This window comes from Euprymna scolopes, chromosome 1 (genome assembly GCF_053919585.1).
Source record: "Euprymna scolopes isolate OS-2025 chromosome 1, ASM5391958v1, whole genome shotgun sequence".
Classification (NCBI taxonomy): Eukaryota; Metazoa; Mollusca; class Cephalopoda; order Sepiida; family Sepiolidae; genus Euprymna; species Euprymna scolopes.
Window position 1 is genome coordinate 160445353 of NC_136482.1, and position 20120 is coordinate 160465472.

At 33.3% G+C, this 20120-nt stretch overlaps 1 protein-coding gene across 10 annotated transcripts in view; it reads right to left on the reverse strand.

Moving 5' to 3' along the window:
* Positions 1-20120, reverse strand: part of LOC145276914 (uncharacterized) — a 229912-nt gene that overhangs the window by 108442 nt on the left and 101350 nt on the right. For all 10 annotated transcript variants that reach the window (XR_013868060.1, XM_080128431.1, XM_080128404.1 and 7 more), the window contains exons 16-17: positions 10303-10468; positions 6536-6675 (exon numbers count right to left, since the gene is read on the reverse strand). Coding sequence is in view for 9 of the 10 variants with exons in the window: in XM_080128431.1 (XP_079984557.1) it covers positions 6536-6675; positions 10303-10468 (306 nt within the window). In the remaining variant the exon portion in view is untranslated. The remainder of the gene's footprint in view (positions 1-6535; positions 6676-10302; positions 10469-20120) is intronic.

Genomic DNA, 20120 nt, shown 5'->3' on the forward strand with positions numbered 1-20120 from the left:
AAACAAAAAAGGAAAAACATTTTTACTTCTTACCAATAGATTCCATTTCAGAAATTATATGTGCAGATTGCTAGAACTACTACAAATCCTCCTCCTCTTCCCTAAAAACAACTACCTCATTGGATGGAATAGATTGTTACTTTTATAAACTATACCAAACTCCAAAAATTTGGGGTTTATACACTTGAAATTTTAGGTTCCTTGGACATGGATCTAACTTAATAATTCGATCTAACTTAATAACTCGATTTGAGCCCAAAACAATAAATGTTAAGGGGTCAAAGTTAAAAGAAATTGACCTTTTTTTTTTTTTTTCCTCAGCATACACCTCCAAACACCCGGGCACACATGCTAGTATATATATATATATATATATATATGTATACACATATGCGAGTGCACACACACACCAAGAAAGAGAAATACAAACACACATATAAAGTTGAATTGAAAAGGTACAATCAACTTATATGGTGAGATTTTTATTTTGTTATTCATTAGAAAAAAATTTAAAAGCGAGTGAAAAATACTAAATTTTATACATATTTACATATGCAACTCACCAAAATAAAAAAAAAAATTTTTTTAAATCCTTAAAATCGTTAATCCACCATATTTAACAGTTTAAATAATGTTCATAAAATACTTAAGACCTGCTCGTACGTTCTATTTATGAAATGCTTTAAAAGATAAAAAAAATTATTTATTACAACATTTTGCTTCAAATAATAAATATAAGAGTAAAAATATATTTTATTTATGGTAGGATAAAAAAAAAAAGAACGTTTTTTTTTATTTCATTGGAATAATATTGATTAAACAGCAATTTTTTTTTTATTTTATTCTTTTGTAAAAAACAAAAATTGTTTAATATTTGGATCAAAATCTGTTAATATGGCTTACATAGCAAATTTAATTTACATTTATTTTAATTAAAGAAGGGGCATTACTTGCCTTCCCACGAGTGCAGAGTTAGATACAAGGTCCGTTTTTTAATGTAGAGAAAATCCAGCTCCCCAAAAGAGGAACTCTGGACAGGAAAAAAAAAAAAAATTGTTTCAGTCATGAATTATTTCTCTCCCACTGATAGCGTCAGAACAGATATTGTACCATGATCATGGCCAAGAAAAAATAAATGTTCTGAACTTGCAATGTTTAATAAAACTGTGCAACTATTTTTTTTACTTTTTGAACGTTATCTAGATTTCTACAACTGATTTAGGGTATTTTTGCAATGCTGAATCAGGAAATGTCATCCGTTTCTCTCCATGTTTTTGTGCTAAGTTGATTTGAAAAAAAAAAAATCTGATAAAACCTGATTACATTTTTGTGACATTATCTACTGATTTTGTCAACGCATATCATCCTAAATATGTTTTAAAGAGAAAAAATATTTTGCTAACAACATATATTGATTACCTGATAAGACACATTGGTTAGTATAAACTGAATGGTGGACACTGATAAATGTAAATTTCAGGGCTCAAACGTCTGTTTCTTTGAACTCTTGAAATGCTTAGCTGCAGGGAGGTCTCTTTTCAGATCCCAACAGTATCCCAGTCGATGGTCTCCATCTCTGTAAGGTCCCGATGGAATCTATTTCTCTGCTTGTCACTCATTGAATTCAAGTTCTCAGGAAACCTGTCCATATGTGAAAATAAATACTGCATCTTGACGCTCACATTGCAGCCCAGGTTCCTGAAAGCAGTCAGCATGTTGCCAACAAGTTCTGCGTTTTTTTTTTTTTTGTTTTTTTTTACACAGTGATCACCACTTATCAAGGCCCGGAAGCCACTCAGGGATAAGGGTTATTGCAAGTACATTACGTTAGTGAGGAGATTTGCTGAAATGTTTACTTAAGGGGGCGGTTCATTAGGAATTTGTTAACATTGGACTTGAAGACATCCAAGTTGTAGTCCGGAGGGAAGCAATATGTCCGGTTTTGTCTCCTGTAATTGGGTTTCAACCTCTGGAAGGTTGGAACGTAGACCCCTGATGTTGGAGAAGGAGACCTGGTAGTAGGGGTCTACGTTGGAAGATGGGGTTCTAGGTTTAATCGAGTTTTTATTCTGGAGATATTTCATGTTGAGGTTTAAGGATTTGTGGAATAGGTCGGCATACTTGGTTAGAGCAGTACAGAGAGGGAAAGTAAGAGAGAAAAAGATAGGAAATTTATTTTTTGTAGCACACGAAAAAGTAAAGCCGTAACAATTACCCACTAGTATGGCATCGAGAGGCCCCACCAGAGACTACTGCATGGTCCAGATCCACTCACCAAATGGCAATACAGCAGTCCCAGTACTTTGCGCCTGCTGATAGGACAGCCTCCTTAGTGGTTAATCCAAGGTTCGGGTCCCTGACTATCAGGCGGATAACGTCAGCCCAGACAAACGTTTACCTCCAGCACCCTTACTAGTGACATGGCCACAAGGACAGATAGAGACAGAAAAATTTCCGACATCTCAGACTACTGGTCACCAAGTACTACTGACCTTTAAGCAGCTTTTTCTTCACCCTTTGTCAGAAAAATCACTCATTGAATGAGGACTGGATGACAAAATAGGAGAAGCGAGAGTTACTGGAGCTGCCGATAACACATCCACTGTATTATCTATCTCTCGTTGTTTCTGAATAGTTTAACGTTGCTAAAAAAGTTCTTCACTGATGAGCTGCTGGATCTGAGGAGGATCAAAGATGCCAACTTTCAACTTATCCATGGTCAATCTTGGAAAAGCCTGGCACAAATAAGTGAAACAGTCACCATTCTTGATGAACTGCTTGATTAAGCCAAGCTTTATGTGCAGCAGTGGGAAGAATATTCTGTCTGTTCACCAGAGGGTCATTGATGATGTTTCTCTCTTTGCCAGGGATCAATTACTCATGCACATGCCAATCTTTCTTTTGTATATGCTGAGCATCAAGTTTTGGAAAATTTTTAGGTTTTACGAGTTCAAACTGATCGCTTTTCGACAATCGCCCAGAATAAAATGTGATTTTTTAATTCAAATTTGTCCTAAATCAGCTGAAAAAATGCACACAATAAATTTGTTGTTGACCAGCGACTCTTCTACTTTAATTTACATATCATAAAATGGAAATGAAAATGTCTAAAGAGGATCTGATTTATGGTAAATTAACTCCTCCCCTTTCTAAGGTTTTCCAAATTTATTTTTCATAATTTTGAGAATATTCACAAAAATAACTCCCTAAAAAAAAAAAAAAAAAAAAAAAAAAATCATGTTTTTCATGATTCAAAACTAATTTTACATATGAAAGAGCAATAAGTATCAATAATATATCTTGGAATTTTAAGTCATATTTAACCACGCTTCTAATTTTAAAAAAATGAATGAAAATTTCCCATAATCTTTCTATTAATAATTAAAGAATAAAACAAAAATTATTTTAAATAAAATAAAAAAAGATAATAAAGTAATACAGTTTTTCTGTTGATAAAAACATTTAAAAAAAAAAAAAAAAACTATTAAAATAGATTTGAAATGTGTAATTAAAAAAAAAATTATTTTTTTTGTCAATCTAAAAATCTAATAAACTTGAAATTTTTTGTTTAAAATGTATATTTACATAATCAGATATGTCCACACTCAACTCATAAAAACAAAAAAAAAAAAAAAAAATAATGAAGAGAAAATAATGTATATCTGATCCATATGTTTTCAGATTGGCAGTTTTTACATGGTGACAATATTGGATACACTTGAAGAAATAGTTTCTGCACAATATTATGAATAATTTGGGTTGCATAAACAATGTTGATGAGGATATATTTAAGAAATTAACATTTCGTAATGTTTAATGAACAGAAGTTTAAAGTAAAAAAATATGTAAGAAAAAAATTTTTTTTTTTTTCAAACAAATATTAAGTTTAAAATATACAACCATATTCAGAAAAAAAAAATTTCTATACAAAAGATGCAACAAAACAAATTTTAATGTTTATTGAGATGAGTATTATTTATTCATTTATTTATTGCAAAACAACTAAAAGATCAGAATAATAGTCCGCACTAAATAAATGAATAAAGCAATTTTTCTTCTAAATCTGAACCATTTGAACTCTACGCCACAAAAAACTATTTGCATTATCAAGTCACTTAATCTTTACTTATGAAGTCATTCCCAACCCGTGATACATGTATTACTAAAAATAATATTTTTCAGGGTCATGTACAACTTATCATTTAAATTTTTCTTCAGAAAGATGTTTACTGCCATATACAAAGTAAACTGCCAACAAAATGTGACTTATATATGTAAAATGTTATATGTCAAATGTGACTTCTTTATGTCAAATGTGATACATGTCAAGTGTGATACATGTCAAATGTTACTTCTTTGTGTCAAATGTTGTATATGTCAAATGTGGTATATGTCAAATGTTATCACTTTGTATACTTATTTTTATATTTCTTTGATTTTGATCAAATCAGTTTTATCTACAGGATTTGATAACGTGTCAATGCTAAATTGTAATCCATGGCTTCATTACAATAAAACATGCTTTTCCACAGTGTGTAGTCTGTATCAAACCCTTTGTCAATATGGCCATCAATACATCATCTTGAAACAAATCATGCAGACAATGAAGACTAAGATCAGATCTACTTCCAGCAATTTGGTGAAAACAAAGTACCAGTATATACATACGACTAACTAGAAGAAAGCAGGAACTGTAAAAGCATCTAGAAAGTTCCTTTCCTGACAGTCATAAACGTGAAAGCATATACCATTGCAGAGTATATAGTCATACCAGCAGCAAAGCTCTCAAGCATGTAATTGGAAAGGATGTGATCGGCAAGTTAGGGCATTTTCATCTGTAAAATACTGTATTGAGACGTCTACCATCATCGACACAATGAAAGAGTAAGAACCTCTAATTATAAGTCTGGCGTTTAAGTTGATGAACATCACCAACTGGTCTCTGCTATTGTATACTCCATGCAGAATAATGCCGTGTGAATACTAAGCTACTACTGAACCAGTAAAAAGAAAGACTATTTTCAACAATTTTTTCAAACAGAATAAACTGGATTGGAAAAAGTATTTACATCAGGTGAGCTGGTTCTCATTGGACAATATTATGAGGCATATCTTTGAACTAAGGGATTAATTTCCTATTTTCTTTGTGGATAAGGAACACTATTTACAAAAAAAAAAAAAAAAGAAGACTAGGATTATGACATGTCTCAAGGCTCTCTGAACAATTTTATCTTTAGTTGACCTTTGACAACTAAATATTTTTGTTTACTAGCCAAATAGAAAAGTTACTAGTCAAACCCAGGTGATTTTTGGAATATGACATTTTAGTTCTATGACGATTTCATAGAGATTTTTCTGTATTTTTTTTTTTTTAAATGTAATTCTAAATATACACCAAATTTTATGTTGAGATATGAAGATATAAACATTAAAATTTCTTCAGATGTTTTCATTAAATATAAAAAAAAAAAAAAAAAAAAGTATATATATTTTATTGCTTAAATAATTTGACTTTGCTCTTATTTAAAAATAAAGATTGAAAAGACATTTCTCACTCAGTAATGAACGTTGGAAGATTGTCGGTGAAAAGAACACAATCGGCCATAGATAAGCGTTTTATTATTTCTAATCGCTACTTGGAAAAAAAATCACTCGCAAATGCGACTGTTTCACTCACAACGTAAAGCTTTGTGTCTGGATACCATAACCATTAAGTTATTTCAAAAAGATAATTGCATTGTCACAGCTAGAAGAATTACTCTCAAGGTTGTATATGTAAGTTAAAAAATGTGGAGAGGAAATACTACGTAATGTTCAACAGTCAAACATATTTTAATGTGCATGTTATGACCCAATAACGAATTCACACACAAAAAAAATCATTTATCACCTCTCATGACGCCAGACGTTGGCTTAATGCGCATGTTTCCGAACATGACATTTTATTTTCTGCTTATTCAGTTGATCTTTTCAAGATAGAGGAAAAAAAAGGAAAGAATATTCAAGCAGATGAGATGAACCAGACGAAGCACAAAGAATACTCTATCATTTTCTGGATCAGTACAACTTTTTTTGTATTCGACGTTAGTTCGTTAAGGTGTTCCCTAGTTATTGATTTTTACTCTCTACATAGGAATAGCAGGAGTTTTCAGATTTGCTATCAAGTAACAGACTTGAAAACATCTTGTTACCGTTAGACATCATTTCTCATATACCGTGAGCAAAATGATACCTCACATTGACAAGGAAGAAAAACAGATGCAGCCATCATATTCATGTTCTTTGTTATTAGTTCACTTGTGTTTTCTACTTAGGAATAAATAGATATATGATTGAAGTGAGATTATCATAAGAAAACCTTCAAATTATATTTTCTTCTTCTCTAATGCTTAGACTAACAAATTTTAACTAGGGTTACCTTAAATAACACACACAAGATCAACTGAAGGCAATCTTCGATATAACAGCATCAATAAATCTCTCTCTCACACACACACACACACATATATGTAAATGCATCTATATATTTACATACCGGCGGATAATGTGTGGCAGTTGGAGGTGGTACTGAAAAGTACGAAATATACGGCGCAGCCTGGAGTGCTGTTTGAGCCAATAAGGGTTGTCCTGTGGCCGCAGCAGCCTGAGCATTAAAATCATGCCGAGAGACAATACCTGAAAGAAGGAGAGACACAAACATTTTTAAAAAGTTAGATTTAATTAAACTGCAAAAAGGTCTTCCTGAAAAACATACCTTTCAACAGAATTATCATTTACTTGAAAAATTATAAGTTTTTTTTTTTTATTTATGCATGAAATTGAAGGACTCTTTTTTAGTTAAGATTTTTCTTTTGGTTAATGACAACTTATATATTTTTTATTTATTTATTTATTTTTTTTGCAGTAAAAAACAACAGTGAGCAGACCGGATGGAAAGAAGTGTTGTTAAAAAAAAAAGATGGTTGTAGGCAGGTAGGAGCCCATAACGCGAAGGAGGCGAAGGAGGTGCCTGCCGTTGCCCAGGTGTGGAGAGGTGGTGTAGCAAGGAACTCCTCTGTAGGGGGGGGGGTGTAAAAAAAGTGGTAGTAGCAGGGATTCCCGACATTGCCCGGGTGTGTGTAGGATAAAAAAAAAGTAGTGGGGGGGGGGTCAAAACAACAGTAGACAGCTCAGGTGGAGAAAGATTTTAAAAAAAAAATAAATAAAAATGGTAGTAGGCAGGCAGGTTCGAACCTGTACTGCGAACGAGGAAAAGAACGTTTAAAAAAAATTAAAACGTGAAGTCTTTGCCGTTGCGGTCATTGCCGAACCGTAAGTGGCAAAGGTTTAAATTTAAATTTATCCTCATCTTCATAATTGTTGTTGTTTCACCATGTTTCAGACAACTTATCCTCTGGCTTTCTCTTCAGGTGATTTTAAAAAAAAAAAAATGAATGCATAAATTGAATGCATAAATTATGAAGATCTCGTCTCAAAAGATAAAAAAAAAAATAAAATAATATATAATGACAACTTGTTAATAGCAATATTTGATGTTTAAACACCAAGCCCTAAAGTTTAGAAAAAAAAAAAAAAAAATCTTTCTAGACATGTCCACAAATTATGGCTTGAAATGGTAAAAGCTATTCTGATGCAATTAGCATAATCATTTCAAACTAGCTTTGCTCACTACTTTTGTGGATGTTAAAAACATGGAAAGTCGCCACGTAAGGACCACGCCAAAGTTCCTCATCAACAGAATATGGACATTCCTGCTTCAGAAAAGTACAAAAGTAAATTACATACTGCCTAAGCAGAACATTTAGTCTTAAACCATTTAGATCAGGTTAGGGTTAGGGTTAGGGTTAGAACATTTAGTCTTAAACCATTTAGATCAGGTCATAAACTTGTACAAAATTCAAATCTTAGAAATCTGCTTAACATGAAGTAGCAATACACATGAAAAATTTTTAAATGACTTAAAATAATGGCATACATAGAAAGAGCTTGATGAGTTAAGAAAGAATCTCATTAAGTTTTTTTTAAATCCGATTAAAATTAAGGAAGTTATGACTATTTTTGTGCTTCACACATTTGGATATTTTTCCTTCTTTTAAAATCGTGTTTCATCACATTTTTTTTTTGCTGCTACTTTTTCAGTGTAAATGTTATATCTTTGTTAAAGCACAAGATTAAGCAATGAAATTTGTTATATAAGTGTATTTTTGTGCAAGGAATCAGAATATGCCACTGAAAATCTCCAGGAATTACTGATTTCCAAATAATCTGCAGAAACCCCACATAAATATGCTGCAATTCCTTAACAATGCCATTTATCCATTAAAAAAAAAAAATCAAAGTTGAATTCCCCATTTTGGACCATTGTAGCGTTTTAGGGCAGTTAACCATATTTTTTTCTGTGGGAAATAAATCCTGTGTGTGTGTGTTTTTTCAAGAGGATTATGTGTGATTTTAAGAGGGTCTTTGTGTAATCATGGGAGGATATGGAGGCTTACCACCATGACTTTTGGTTAATGGTAGCGCTAAGGAAAATTATGTATGAACATCCTGAAGACTTGACAGAAACAACAATTTTAATTTACCATTTTGAAACCATCTTTAAAAAAAATCTTACCGAAAACGCTGTGTTATGATGTTCACATTTTTATCACTTTATTTGGTTTAAACTCTTAAAATATATAATTTACATTATTATTTATTAATTCATTTCAAAGTGTATTCACTTCTGAACAAAACGATGGTATACTGAAGACTTAAAAGTGCTTTGGTTTTTAAAATATGACTATTTTAGCAGAACTCCCACCCTTGAAATATGTGATATACCATAGCCTTTTTTTGTGTGTATTATTACATGAAGCCTGGTAACCTGAATATAGAAGTTTCTTTTCAAATGAATTTAACATACAATAATTTGTAATACGAAAAAAAAAAAAAAAAACTTTCTGGCACAAAATTTGATGGTGGTATATACAAAATATTGAACGAACATCATACTAATGACGCCGGAGAGAAAAACGAACCTAAACATATTCAAGACAGTGGTTGAAACCGTAGAAAATGACCTCTAATCTGCAGCGGAATGGGGACAAAAAAATGGATGGTAACATTCAATACCAATAAGATAAAGCTTCTTTAAAACAATTACAATATCTGTAGTAGAACAGGTTTGCCTAAATCCATAATGTTCATCAGAAAGAAGTTCAACATTTACAAGATGGTCAACTGTTTGACTGATTAAAGACTTAAAAATTTTAGCAAAAAGTGGCAGGAGACTAATGAGGGCGATAATTTAACATAAAAGATGCTATACATATATTCTACTTCTATTGAAATTTTGGCACTTGTACAGTTCAATCAAGACATTAAAAAATGAAAATATTGAAAAAAGGCTATATTGTACGTATCTGTTTTGGGTTGAAGATCTCCGAAAAAAAATTTCATTTAATTTGATCGAGTAGTTTTATTTTTACAGCGGAAAAACACGTTCTTAAGAGAGTGCGTCGAAGTTAGCCATTATGAAAGGTGTTGACACACAACGGGAAGATAACTCCATGTAAAGCACCGAGACTCCCTCCCCATCTTTATTACTAGCTTTTCTTCCTAAAAATCAAACCTTTTGCTCGGTATCATAACAAATTGTTTTTTCGCTGTAAAAAAAAAAAAAAAAAAAAAAAAAAAAAAACTACTTGATGAAATTAAGTGAAATTTTTTTCGGAGAACTTTGTTCCATAATGGATACGTGCAATATAACCTTTTTTTTTTTTTTTTTTCGATATTTTCATTTTTTAATGTCTGTACAAGTACCAACATTTTTATAGCCCTGGGCAAAAGCAGGTAGCCCTGCTAGTCAAGTTTTGAAAAAAAAATGGGTTTTTTTTTTCTTTGCTTTTCTCTTAGTGCTTTTCAGTGAAAACAAACCGAGCATGCAAGGTCCCTCTTCACAAGTGAAAAATGTTACTTTCACCATGACTAATGTTGTGCAAAGTTTTTTTAAAAATCCAAACCATGGTTATTGAGAAAAGTGCGAACAAATAAACGGATGAATGATTTGGGGGCAATTTTACCCTTATAATGCCCCCTAGGGAGGGCAACAAGAGTTATCCTGGAAAATCTGTTCTGGCAAAAATTTACTTTTGCCATGACTAATGCTTATGCAAAATTTTTTAAAAATTCAACGAGTGGTTATTAAGAAAAGTCTAAACAAATGAACGGACAAATGGGAGCAAATTACTAGGTTCAATCACTCCTTTGTCGGGGAACCAATGATGTTTAATAAAAAATTTAATCAGAAAGTAAAATTACGTTTCGTTGTAAATCGGTTGCTTTGATTAGTAGCTTGTTGTGGTGTTGCTTGCATGGACATAGGAACAATGTATGGTGCAAATATCTGTTGACTTTGCATTGCAGAAATTGCAACTGGACTTTGAGTTTGTGGCCGTGGTGGTGGTGGTGTCTGTACACAGGGTTTCTGGAAAAAAGAAAAAAAAAGAATAATTACAACATCTTCAAAATTTTTCTAATCAACTAATTTTCAGAAAACCATGTTAGAAAACAAAAAATTGCATCTGTATCATTTTGCTCATTTTTGAGGTGGGAAGAGTGGACTTTATTTTAAAACATGAGTATCACTTCACTAATTAACATTTTGGGTTTGAGATATAAACAAATGGTGCCACTAATAAACTATTGATGACTTTTATAAAGTACTAAGCTTCAAACACTAAGTGTCAAAATTTGAGCCCAATCGAATTATTAGTTTACAAATTACAGTTAAGTGAAGTTACTATTACAAATTTTAAAAGCAATGGAAAAATCTGAATGTATTATGCTAATAAAACATTGCTTTCTGATGAAAAAAAATACTGTTCAAGAAAAACAATGGCTTGATAAGTGTTATTCAAACTTTGAGTCCGAAAGGAAAAAAATTAAGAGGTGATATGTCAGTATTAAATATGGTTGTTGTAAAAACACAAAGGATACTGAACACCCAGGTCACCCAAATTTGATAGTTTCCCCAGAAAACAAACAAAAAAAACCCTAATTTTGGCCAATTATAAATTGAAGATGCGGGAGATAACAGAGGAGTGGAAGATATAAGGTAGTGTATTCACCATTTTGTATGAAGATTTGTCAATGGGGAAAGCTGTTTTCGGAATGGGTATTGTGTTTGCTATCGGTAGATTAACAACAATAATATGTCAACGATTCAGAGTGTGGTTTGCAACTATTTCAACATAATAAATAGACCTTTTAGCGGCAATATGTGATGATAGATGCAAAAGTTGATCCACCACTTCAATCTAGAGTTAAATCAGCGGTCAACTGAGTAGAAAATGGCGAAAGATACAAACATCAGGAGGCAAGGTTTTGGTCACCATATTTTGTTTGATTGCCTTGGGAAAGGAAGAAGCATGAATAGTGAATATTATTTAGCATTACTGGTGCAGCTGGAGGAAGAAATTGCAAAAAAACTACAAATGAACAAAAAATATGCCCTTTTAAATGGCAAAACTATATTAATTGCAATTGGAATTGCTTACGCATCCACTTATTCTCCAAAGCTGTGACTACAAGTTGTTTGCCGATTTCAAATTAATGCTTTAATGAAAAATTAAATATTGGAAATGGACTTATTTTGAAGACAAAAACAAATTTTCATTATAAGCATCATTATTATTGTTGCATACATGCAAGTTTATTATAAGGTTTACTAAAAAAAAAAAAAAAAAATGAAGAAAGTACAAGAGACACTTTAGTTTAACATGTGGATATGTAGATAGTACTGGGAGTTGATCCCTTCTACTATATTGTATAGTTTCTGTTCACTCTTGACAACGAAGCTCTTAAAAGGTCTGGTTGGTGTTTTACTTCCTGGGAAGAAGGCTATCTTCATCTTTATTGAAGAGTGATGGTGTCACGATAAAGCACCAGTTTCTGGTCAACCACATAGCTAGTGTAGAAGTAGACTAGTAATCCCTTCCTTTCCTATTGGATCCTTGAAGTTTTTTTTTTAAATCCAGTCTGTTTGGAGTCCAGGGGATCAAATGTTGGTGGTGGGTTCTCTTTCAAGCTTGGTTTATGTTGAAATGAGCTAACCTTTCTCTCTCTTTTTATGAAGAGGTGATATGTCTGCTTTAAATATGGTCGTCGTAAAAACACAAATAATGCTGAATACCCAGGTCACTCAAATTAGGTAGTGGTCCCAGAAAACGAAAATCCAAAACTCATTTTGACCAATTTTAAATCCTCACAACAATCACCTATTTTTTTTTATAGGAAAATCAGAAATCTCAGAACAAACATTTCTGATGTCAAGTCTTTTCTCTTTTACAAAATCTCGTTATATCCTTGCTCTTGTGTGAGTCTAATCTAGATTCTATTGATAGCCATGAATTATGTGTATATGTATATTGTCCACTTAGACTCTTTGACGCATTTACATGGCCTTGCTCTTTATCTTTACAAGGATCTTCCCATTTCACATGCCTTGATCTCGTGGGCGTCCTTTGTCTTTGCTATTTCTATTTATTGTTTTTGTATCATTCACCTTCTGAAAATGACCGTTCAGTTGTTGATGCTATATCCAGCAATATTGATAATGCATTGCAACTTGCTCCATCAAATTCTATCTTTGTTTTTGGCGACCTTAATGCTCATCGTTCTATCTGGCTCCCCGTCTCTAATAACAACACAGATCTAGCTGGTGAAATTTGTTTCAACTTTTCTGCCTCATGACTTCTCCCAAATTATCACCTTCCTTACATGCTTTCCTGATAATGACCGTCATCAACCATCTTTACTTGATCTTTTTCTCACTTCTGTTCCTGAATCTGGTTCGGTTTCCTTTCTCCTCCATTAGATTCTTCGGGTTTGTATTACTGTACACATAGATTCGAAAAAGTTGTCAAAAAACAAATATATAACAAATAAATGTTATCAAAGGCAAGATAAGTTACTTTTCTGCCAAACTGAATATATTTTTTGTGTTTTTATTCAATGTAACATATTTATTTAGCTCAAAAAACATACAGTGTTTACCGATGTATTGGAAAATTCAAAATGGCGTCTCACACCCTCTTTAACACGGTAAGTTTGGGAAAAAGTGTTATAAATAAAAAACTATACAAAATACTATTAAAAACCCGACGAATATATGTCAATCTATGTCACGGTAACATATATTGAGCCAGTTTTTAACAGTATTTTATCCGGTTTTTTATTTATAACACCTTTTTCTAAACTTACCGTGTTAAAGAGAGAATCAGACGCCATCTTGAATGTTCCAATACATCGGTAAACACTGTATGGTTTTTGAGCTGAATAAACATGTTACATTGAATAAAAACACGTAAAATATATCCAGTTTGGTAGAAAAGTAACTTATCTTGCCTTTGATAACATTTATTTGTTATATATTTGTTTTTTGACAACTTTTTCGAATCTGTGTACAGTAATACAAACCCGATTCTTCTTCTGATGATGATGCTGTTTGATTATGATGTTGAGATCAATTTTTCTGTCAAGTCTTCAATTGATCTTTTCTTCCATATGATGACAGTGGGATTAGCTTTAAAGGTTCTTATGTGACATTCCATGGAGTTATATCTTTTGTAGGTCCCGGAAGGATACTGCTAAGCAGGTTACTGACTGCCTTCTTGGAATTGATACCTTCATTCCTTATTGTAAGTTTCAATCCAATCCTCATTCTCCTCCTTGGTTTTCATCTATTTGTGCTTCTGCTATTGTGACTATTACTGCAATCATTATCGCTGGGATGGTTCTGAGGCTTCTAGACAATCCTACAGAAGAGCTAATAATGTATGCAAGAACAATTTCTAAAGCTAAGTCTAGCTACTCTCAAAGGATTCACAACAATCTCATCTGAAAACGTTGGCTTTTGTGATTTTTGGAGAATACATAATTAGCATATAGCATAATCATGTTGACACACCGATTCCTGTTAGATCACCAAAGTTAAGCAACGTTGAGCCTGGCCAATACTAAAATGAGTGACCATTTGGTAATGCCAGGTGCTGTATGTGCTCGGAGCCTGGAGAGGGATGGATGCCGCCAGGCTATTCTTGCCCAAAACATGCAATATGAAATAATGTAGCGCCCCCACGACCCCAGAGAGTTAAAGGACACGTCTATAATAGTGTGGTTAATAGTAGCAAGTCTGCTATTCCTCCTCTTTTTAATGGTCTCCAGGTCATTTCATCTCTTTGCTTGTCTTTTTGTTGACAATTCTTCTATCGATGATTCCAGTGTTGTTCTTCCTGATTTTCCTTCAAAAACTGATAAGTCTCTTAATTCTATAATTATCACTCCAAAGATGGTTGCTATCTTGACCAGTCTAAGACGTCTGGTCCAGATTCAATTCCTGAAGTCATTCTCAAACATTGTGCTCCTGAACTTTCTTCTATCCTTTCAAATTTATTCCATCTCTGTTTATCAAAATCTTGATTTCCTTCTTGGAAAGAGTCCTCTGTTATCTCTATCTTTAATAATGTCGAAGATTGGTCGGATCCAACTAAATGTTGCCCTGTTAGTCTCCTCTTTGTTACTAGCAAAGTTTTTAGTTATGTTTAGTATGGCTTTCATTCAACTACTGATCTTTTAACTGTTGTAATTGAACCGATCTATTAATTTATGGATAATTCAGGGGAGAGTAGTGCCATTGCACTCAGCATTTCGAAGGTGTTATGGTATTGATAGTGAAGGTCTTAAAATTATTAGGTCTTTTCTTTTTGATTAAAGCGTGCAAGAAACTCTGGATGGTGTCTCGTCATTACTATCTCTGCTGGTGTTCCTCATGGCTCTATTCTAGACTCAACTCTATTTCTTCTTTATATTAATGATTTTCCAAAGAATATTAGTCAGAAAATTAATATCTATGCCTGTAAACAGTTTTTACTCCTAGTGGGGAGGGGGTATGATACCAATGAATTAGCCAATCGTTTTTATAACCACCGGCTGTGCTAAAACCAACCAATGAAATCTTCCAAAGTTACTATAAAAATTGTCGAATTTTGGATTTAATCAGTTCGCCGTTGGCTATGTCACGAGACTGCATTGACTGTTAGCCGCCATCTTTTTTATAGGAAATTACTTCACACTCAGTATCGAGACTGTTCAACATGTCTCAAAACAAAACAGGTTATGCGGCCAGCCATTGTCTTTTCTTTGATGGTTCGGAATCTAAATTCGAATTGTGGCATGTAAAATTTCTGGGGTATCTAAGGATTCGAAAACTGCACAAAGTGATACAATCTCCAACAGAGAATCCGAACTACTCGAATTTCAAAGAATGCAACAGTTTTTGCAGAACTGTCTGATTATAAGAGACACCTTGGATGACAGACGGAAAGCACTGAACATATTAAGAGAACATTATTTATCAAAAGTGAAACCGAAAATTATATCACTATATACAGAATTAATGTCTCTAAAAAGTAACGAAGATGAAACTATTACCAACTACGTTATAAGGGCAGAAACAACTGCCAATGCCTTAAAACTCTCAGGTGGAATAATAAGTGATAGCTTGTTGATATCAATGACCCTCAAGGGACTTCCAGCCAACTTTAAACCATTTACAACTGTTATAACGCAAAAAGACAAACCCATAAATTTCAGTGAATTTAAAGTGGCATTACGCAGTTACGAAGAGACTAATCGGATGACAATAATAACTCCAGCAATATTATGAAGTTCAAAAATGCTTCTCGAAAACAGACACCACCAGAGTACACACCTCACCGCAACGTGTTCCCCAAGAGTAATTTTCCCAAGAAAAAGAATAAAATTATCTGCTATAATTGGGACGATCCAACCATAAATGCTCTAAAATGGACTCCGTGATACCATTCTCTATTCTGGTGTTGCAGCTCGTCCATCTTGCTCGGATCAGTTAAAATATGCAACTAATCTAGAAGTTGACTGGGGTACGAAATGGCTTGTTTAGTTTTTCCATCTTTTCAATTATAGGCGTGTCCTTTTTCTTCTTGAGATTCTACTCGAGGAAACAAAACTCAATAAAAACTTCTTAGCCTCCCTTTCTTATCAAACCATTTTTGCAGTATGTATATTAGATCCATTGCTCTTTCTGCTTCTCGTAAAGTAGGTTCCCAATATCGGTCTAAACCCTTTTTCACACCTGAGGTTATTCTCTACCTCTACAAATCTACCATCAGACAGACCACGTATGGAGTACTGTTGCCATATTTGGGCTGGTGAATCTCTGTCCCATTTAAGAGTTCTTGATAAGGTGCAGAAACATATCTGCAATTTAATTGGCTCCACTATCTTTTCTGCAAGTTTTCTCTCACAGACATAATGTTGTTAGCTTCAGTTATATCTATAAATACTATTATGCAGCCTTATGGAACTATTCCTGCTGACTGTTTTCCCCCCTACTTTTAACTTTGATCTTTTCAAGACTAAGATCAATAGGTATCTCCTGCCTTTGCGATAATCATCTTTCATTCTTGTTAGCTCTTTGCATGAAGTGGCTTCACATCTTGTCTGGAGCGATTTTCATTAAAAAAAGGAGGGGGGAGTATTAGAGAAGCAATAGAAACTGTTATTAAAAAATAAAGTTAAATTTTATGTAAATGTTGTCAGTCAGGCTTGAGATTTATTAAATGATGTGTTACTCTAGTCCTAAGAGAGCAACAACTTGATAATGAACATTACTGGATAGTATATTAAATGTACAGATACATGACATAATAGAAAGAAATTACCTAATTCGAGTAACTTTGAAATAGCAAGAATCTATAGATATATATATTAGTGTTGGAACGATTAATTGGAATTGAAAAAATCAGAGCCTAATTTCTAATTCCAAAACGATTCTTTTAATTTTTTCTTGATGAAATGAACACAAAATTTATTTATTAGAAGTTGTCCATTTACAACATGAGAGTAAAGGCCATGAAATGGATTATAAATACCACCCCCAGATTTAACATGGATTTCCCAGATTCTAATTTATTTCTTTTATTGGGACATTACTGTAAACACCCCTTTGTAAATATTTTAACATATATTCACTAAATATTTCAAGCAGTTCACACTTTATATTGAAAAGTTTTTAACACCGTCTGATACTATTATTGTCTGCTGTTGGTTTCTGAAATAATTAATATTTATGGTACTTCTTGGCTTTGGACACAAGTGAAAAATATAGATAAAAACCTTTAGAAATTTTCCTATTAAAAAGGAAATTATATCTACATTTAAATTTATACCACCCCCCCAAAGAAGAATGAGATTCGGGGGGTGGAGGCATTTATTACTGTAATTAAGAGAATAAAAAAAAAAGAGATGCAAAAATATGCAATAAATAAATGTTACTAAGGGAAAGACTCTTCTACTTATCTGAATAAGTTTGTTTAAACTTATTTTAAAACATGTTTTTAGTTCAAAACCAACTTAGTGTCCACTTTGTTGGAGTTAGAATAAAAATGGCTATCCATTAGCACTTCACAAGGACCATTAATAACTGCTCAAAATCAAAAATAAATACTCCTGACAAACCCAACAAGCAGCAAAATCCCACCCCTACTTAATAAAAATCTCTAGATGTAAGAAAGCCTCCTACTTTAATAGTTTCTTTCTTTAAGCCGCATTGAAAGTTAGTTGATATTTTGTTATTTTGATATTTTGTTTCAAGAAACCAAGTTAGTCTAGTGTTTTCCCACTCTCACCAGTGTCTTGCATGTACAGCTTGTTAGTGCTACGTGGCAAGAATTGGAACGGTCAGATACATCCTTTCCTGGTTTTGGTATGGGAACAGCTGGCTTGTTTCCATATAGTTAGAAGGTTGCCATTCATCCAGATGCCATTAAGAATGGAAAGTAAATACTTTAATGGTTCATCTGTTAGTTCTTTTAGGAAAAATCATGTTATCTTAACCGGTCCCTCAGCAGTACTATAGACCTTTTTAATGAATCCTTTAGTTCACGAATGGTAAAAGGTTTGTTGTATTCTTCCTCATTATTCATTATTACTTTTAAAGTTCAGTTTTTTTTTTTTTCTGATTCCTGTTTCATAGTCTGCAATCTTTTATTGTAATTTTTGGATGTTGCATTATTTGCAATATTATCTGCAAGCATGTTGGCCATGTTCTTTTTTTGGTTATTATGTTATTGTTTACACAGAGGTGGTTGAGAGGGGAACTGATGGGTTTTTTTTTCTGATATTTTCTGTATCATACTCCATATGATTTTATCTTTGGTGCTATTATTGATTTTGGACAAAATTATTCCAGGATTCCTGTTTGGCTTCTTTTATTGTTCGGCACAATCACATTGGCACACCGGTTCTGCCAGATCACCGAAGTTAAGCAACATTGAGCCTGGCCAGTACTTTGTGTATTTCTGTCAACTCTGGAATTATTTCCGTTGCAGGTTTGTTTTCTGTTTCTGTATCATTTATAAGACAGTCTTGTGCGAAAAGTTAAAGATGGAGGTAGTTCTACTGGCTCTTGTTTCTTGGTGTTCATATACCATCTTAAGATTTGGATTCTGGTAGCTCATCAGATATTGCCCGTAGCTGGTGCTGGTAGTCAATCTCTGAGAGACCCATGTCACTTATTTTTCTTGGCAGATACAGCCTTTACAGACATTAATTGCATGTGTTATTGCAAATATTTTTCCTATAAAACATCTACAATATAAATCTCACCTGTCTGTTTAAATGTATGTATGTATGTATGTATGTTGGTATGCCTGCCTAATCTAATCTATGTATGTATGTATGTATGTTTGCCTAATCTAAAAGGGCGAATGAATTCTTTTTCTGGGTCAACGGCCAACTAGCACCGTGTATATTTGTGTGTGTGTATGTGTGTATTGGGGTGGTGAGGGCTCCTGTAAGCCGTGGTGAAGGCAACCTTTCTAGGAGAAGCAAATCTCTGATTTAAAAAACCATAAAGCGGGAGACCAGTACCCGCATTAAGCTGGTCTGCAGTTTAATTTGTTGCTGGCTATCTTGCTCTTGCTTGTTGCTGGATCTCAACATTTTGAACCGAGAGAGAGAGACTTAGCTGTCGTACAAAGCTAAGACTCTGTAACATCATCTTTGTATAGATACTCCCTCAGGCATTGGGGCTCATGGATTTTAAATGTCTGAGGGAGTGGCACTCGTCTGACAAGACGTTGCAATCATCATCATGCCTGCCTAAAACTTTCAGCAAAGGCGACGGATTTTCACGAGATTGATATCGTTTTGAAGCTCATTCGAACGACAAATATTGAAAAATTGGCTAAAAAACATTACTTCTTTCGCCCTCAACTAGGCACTTTTTTACAGGGAGAGTGTCGCTTTTTTCGCCGATATTTTCAAAAGTCATCCCCTCGTTTCGATTGACTAGCCTTAATTTTAAACCTTCACCACTTCCGGTTTGGCAATGGACGCAACACAAAGACATCACATTTTTTTTTTTTCTCCACATTCTTTTCCTCCTTCACAATACTGGGTTCGAGCCTGCCTGCCTACTACCACTTTTTTTTTTTGCTTAACACACATCTCCAAACACCCGGGCAATGCCGGGCACCCAGGCTAGTTTAATATATAGTGAAGTAGCGGTTGGTTTTACATCCATGTCTAGTTGATGGGAGTGTGCTTAGCTTAATTTAGGTTAAGCTTGCTATAGATTCAAGTATACATATTGAATGGCTATGCAAGAAAATTTTATGCATAATGTAAGTGAAAACTATATTCTAATGTGTAAATGCATGCAGGGATCATGACACATTGAAAAAAAAATAAAATAAAATATCCCATCGCTGATAGCTAAAACCTTGGAAAGAAGTTAAATGTTTACTGGCCGATTTTGTATTATTTTGTCAGACTTGTTTAGGTTAATATTTTAGTTGATTTCACAACCCTCTAGAGAGGTGTTAAAATCGAAAGACTAGTTAATTCATGTAGGTTATTTTAATGTTTATATAGTTTTATTTATAAAACTTTACTTTGTATGAAGCACTTTAGAAAAAATATTGATTTTTAAATTCAAAGACAAATTGTTTTTTCTTTTTCTTTGTCCAATGTTAAGGTGAACTTTCTAGTGTAAAAAAAAAAGTCTACACTTCACTTAAGCAGGCTGCCTGGCA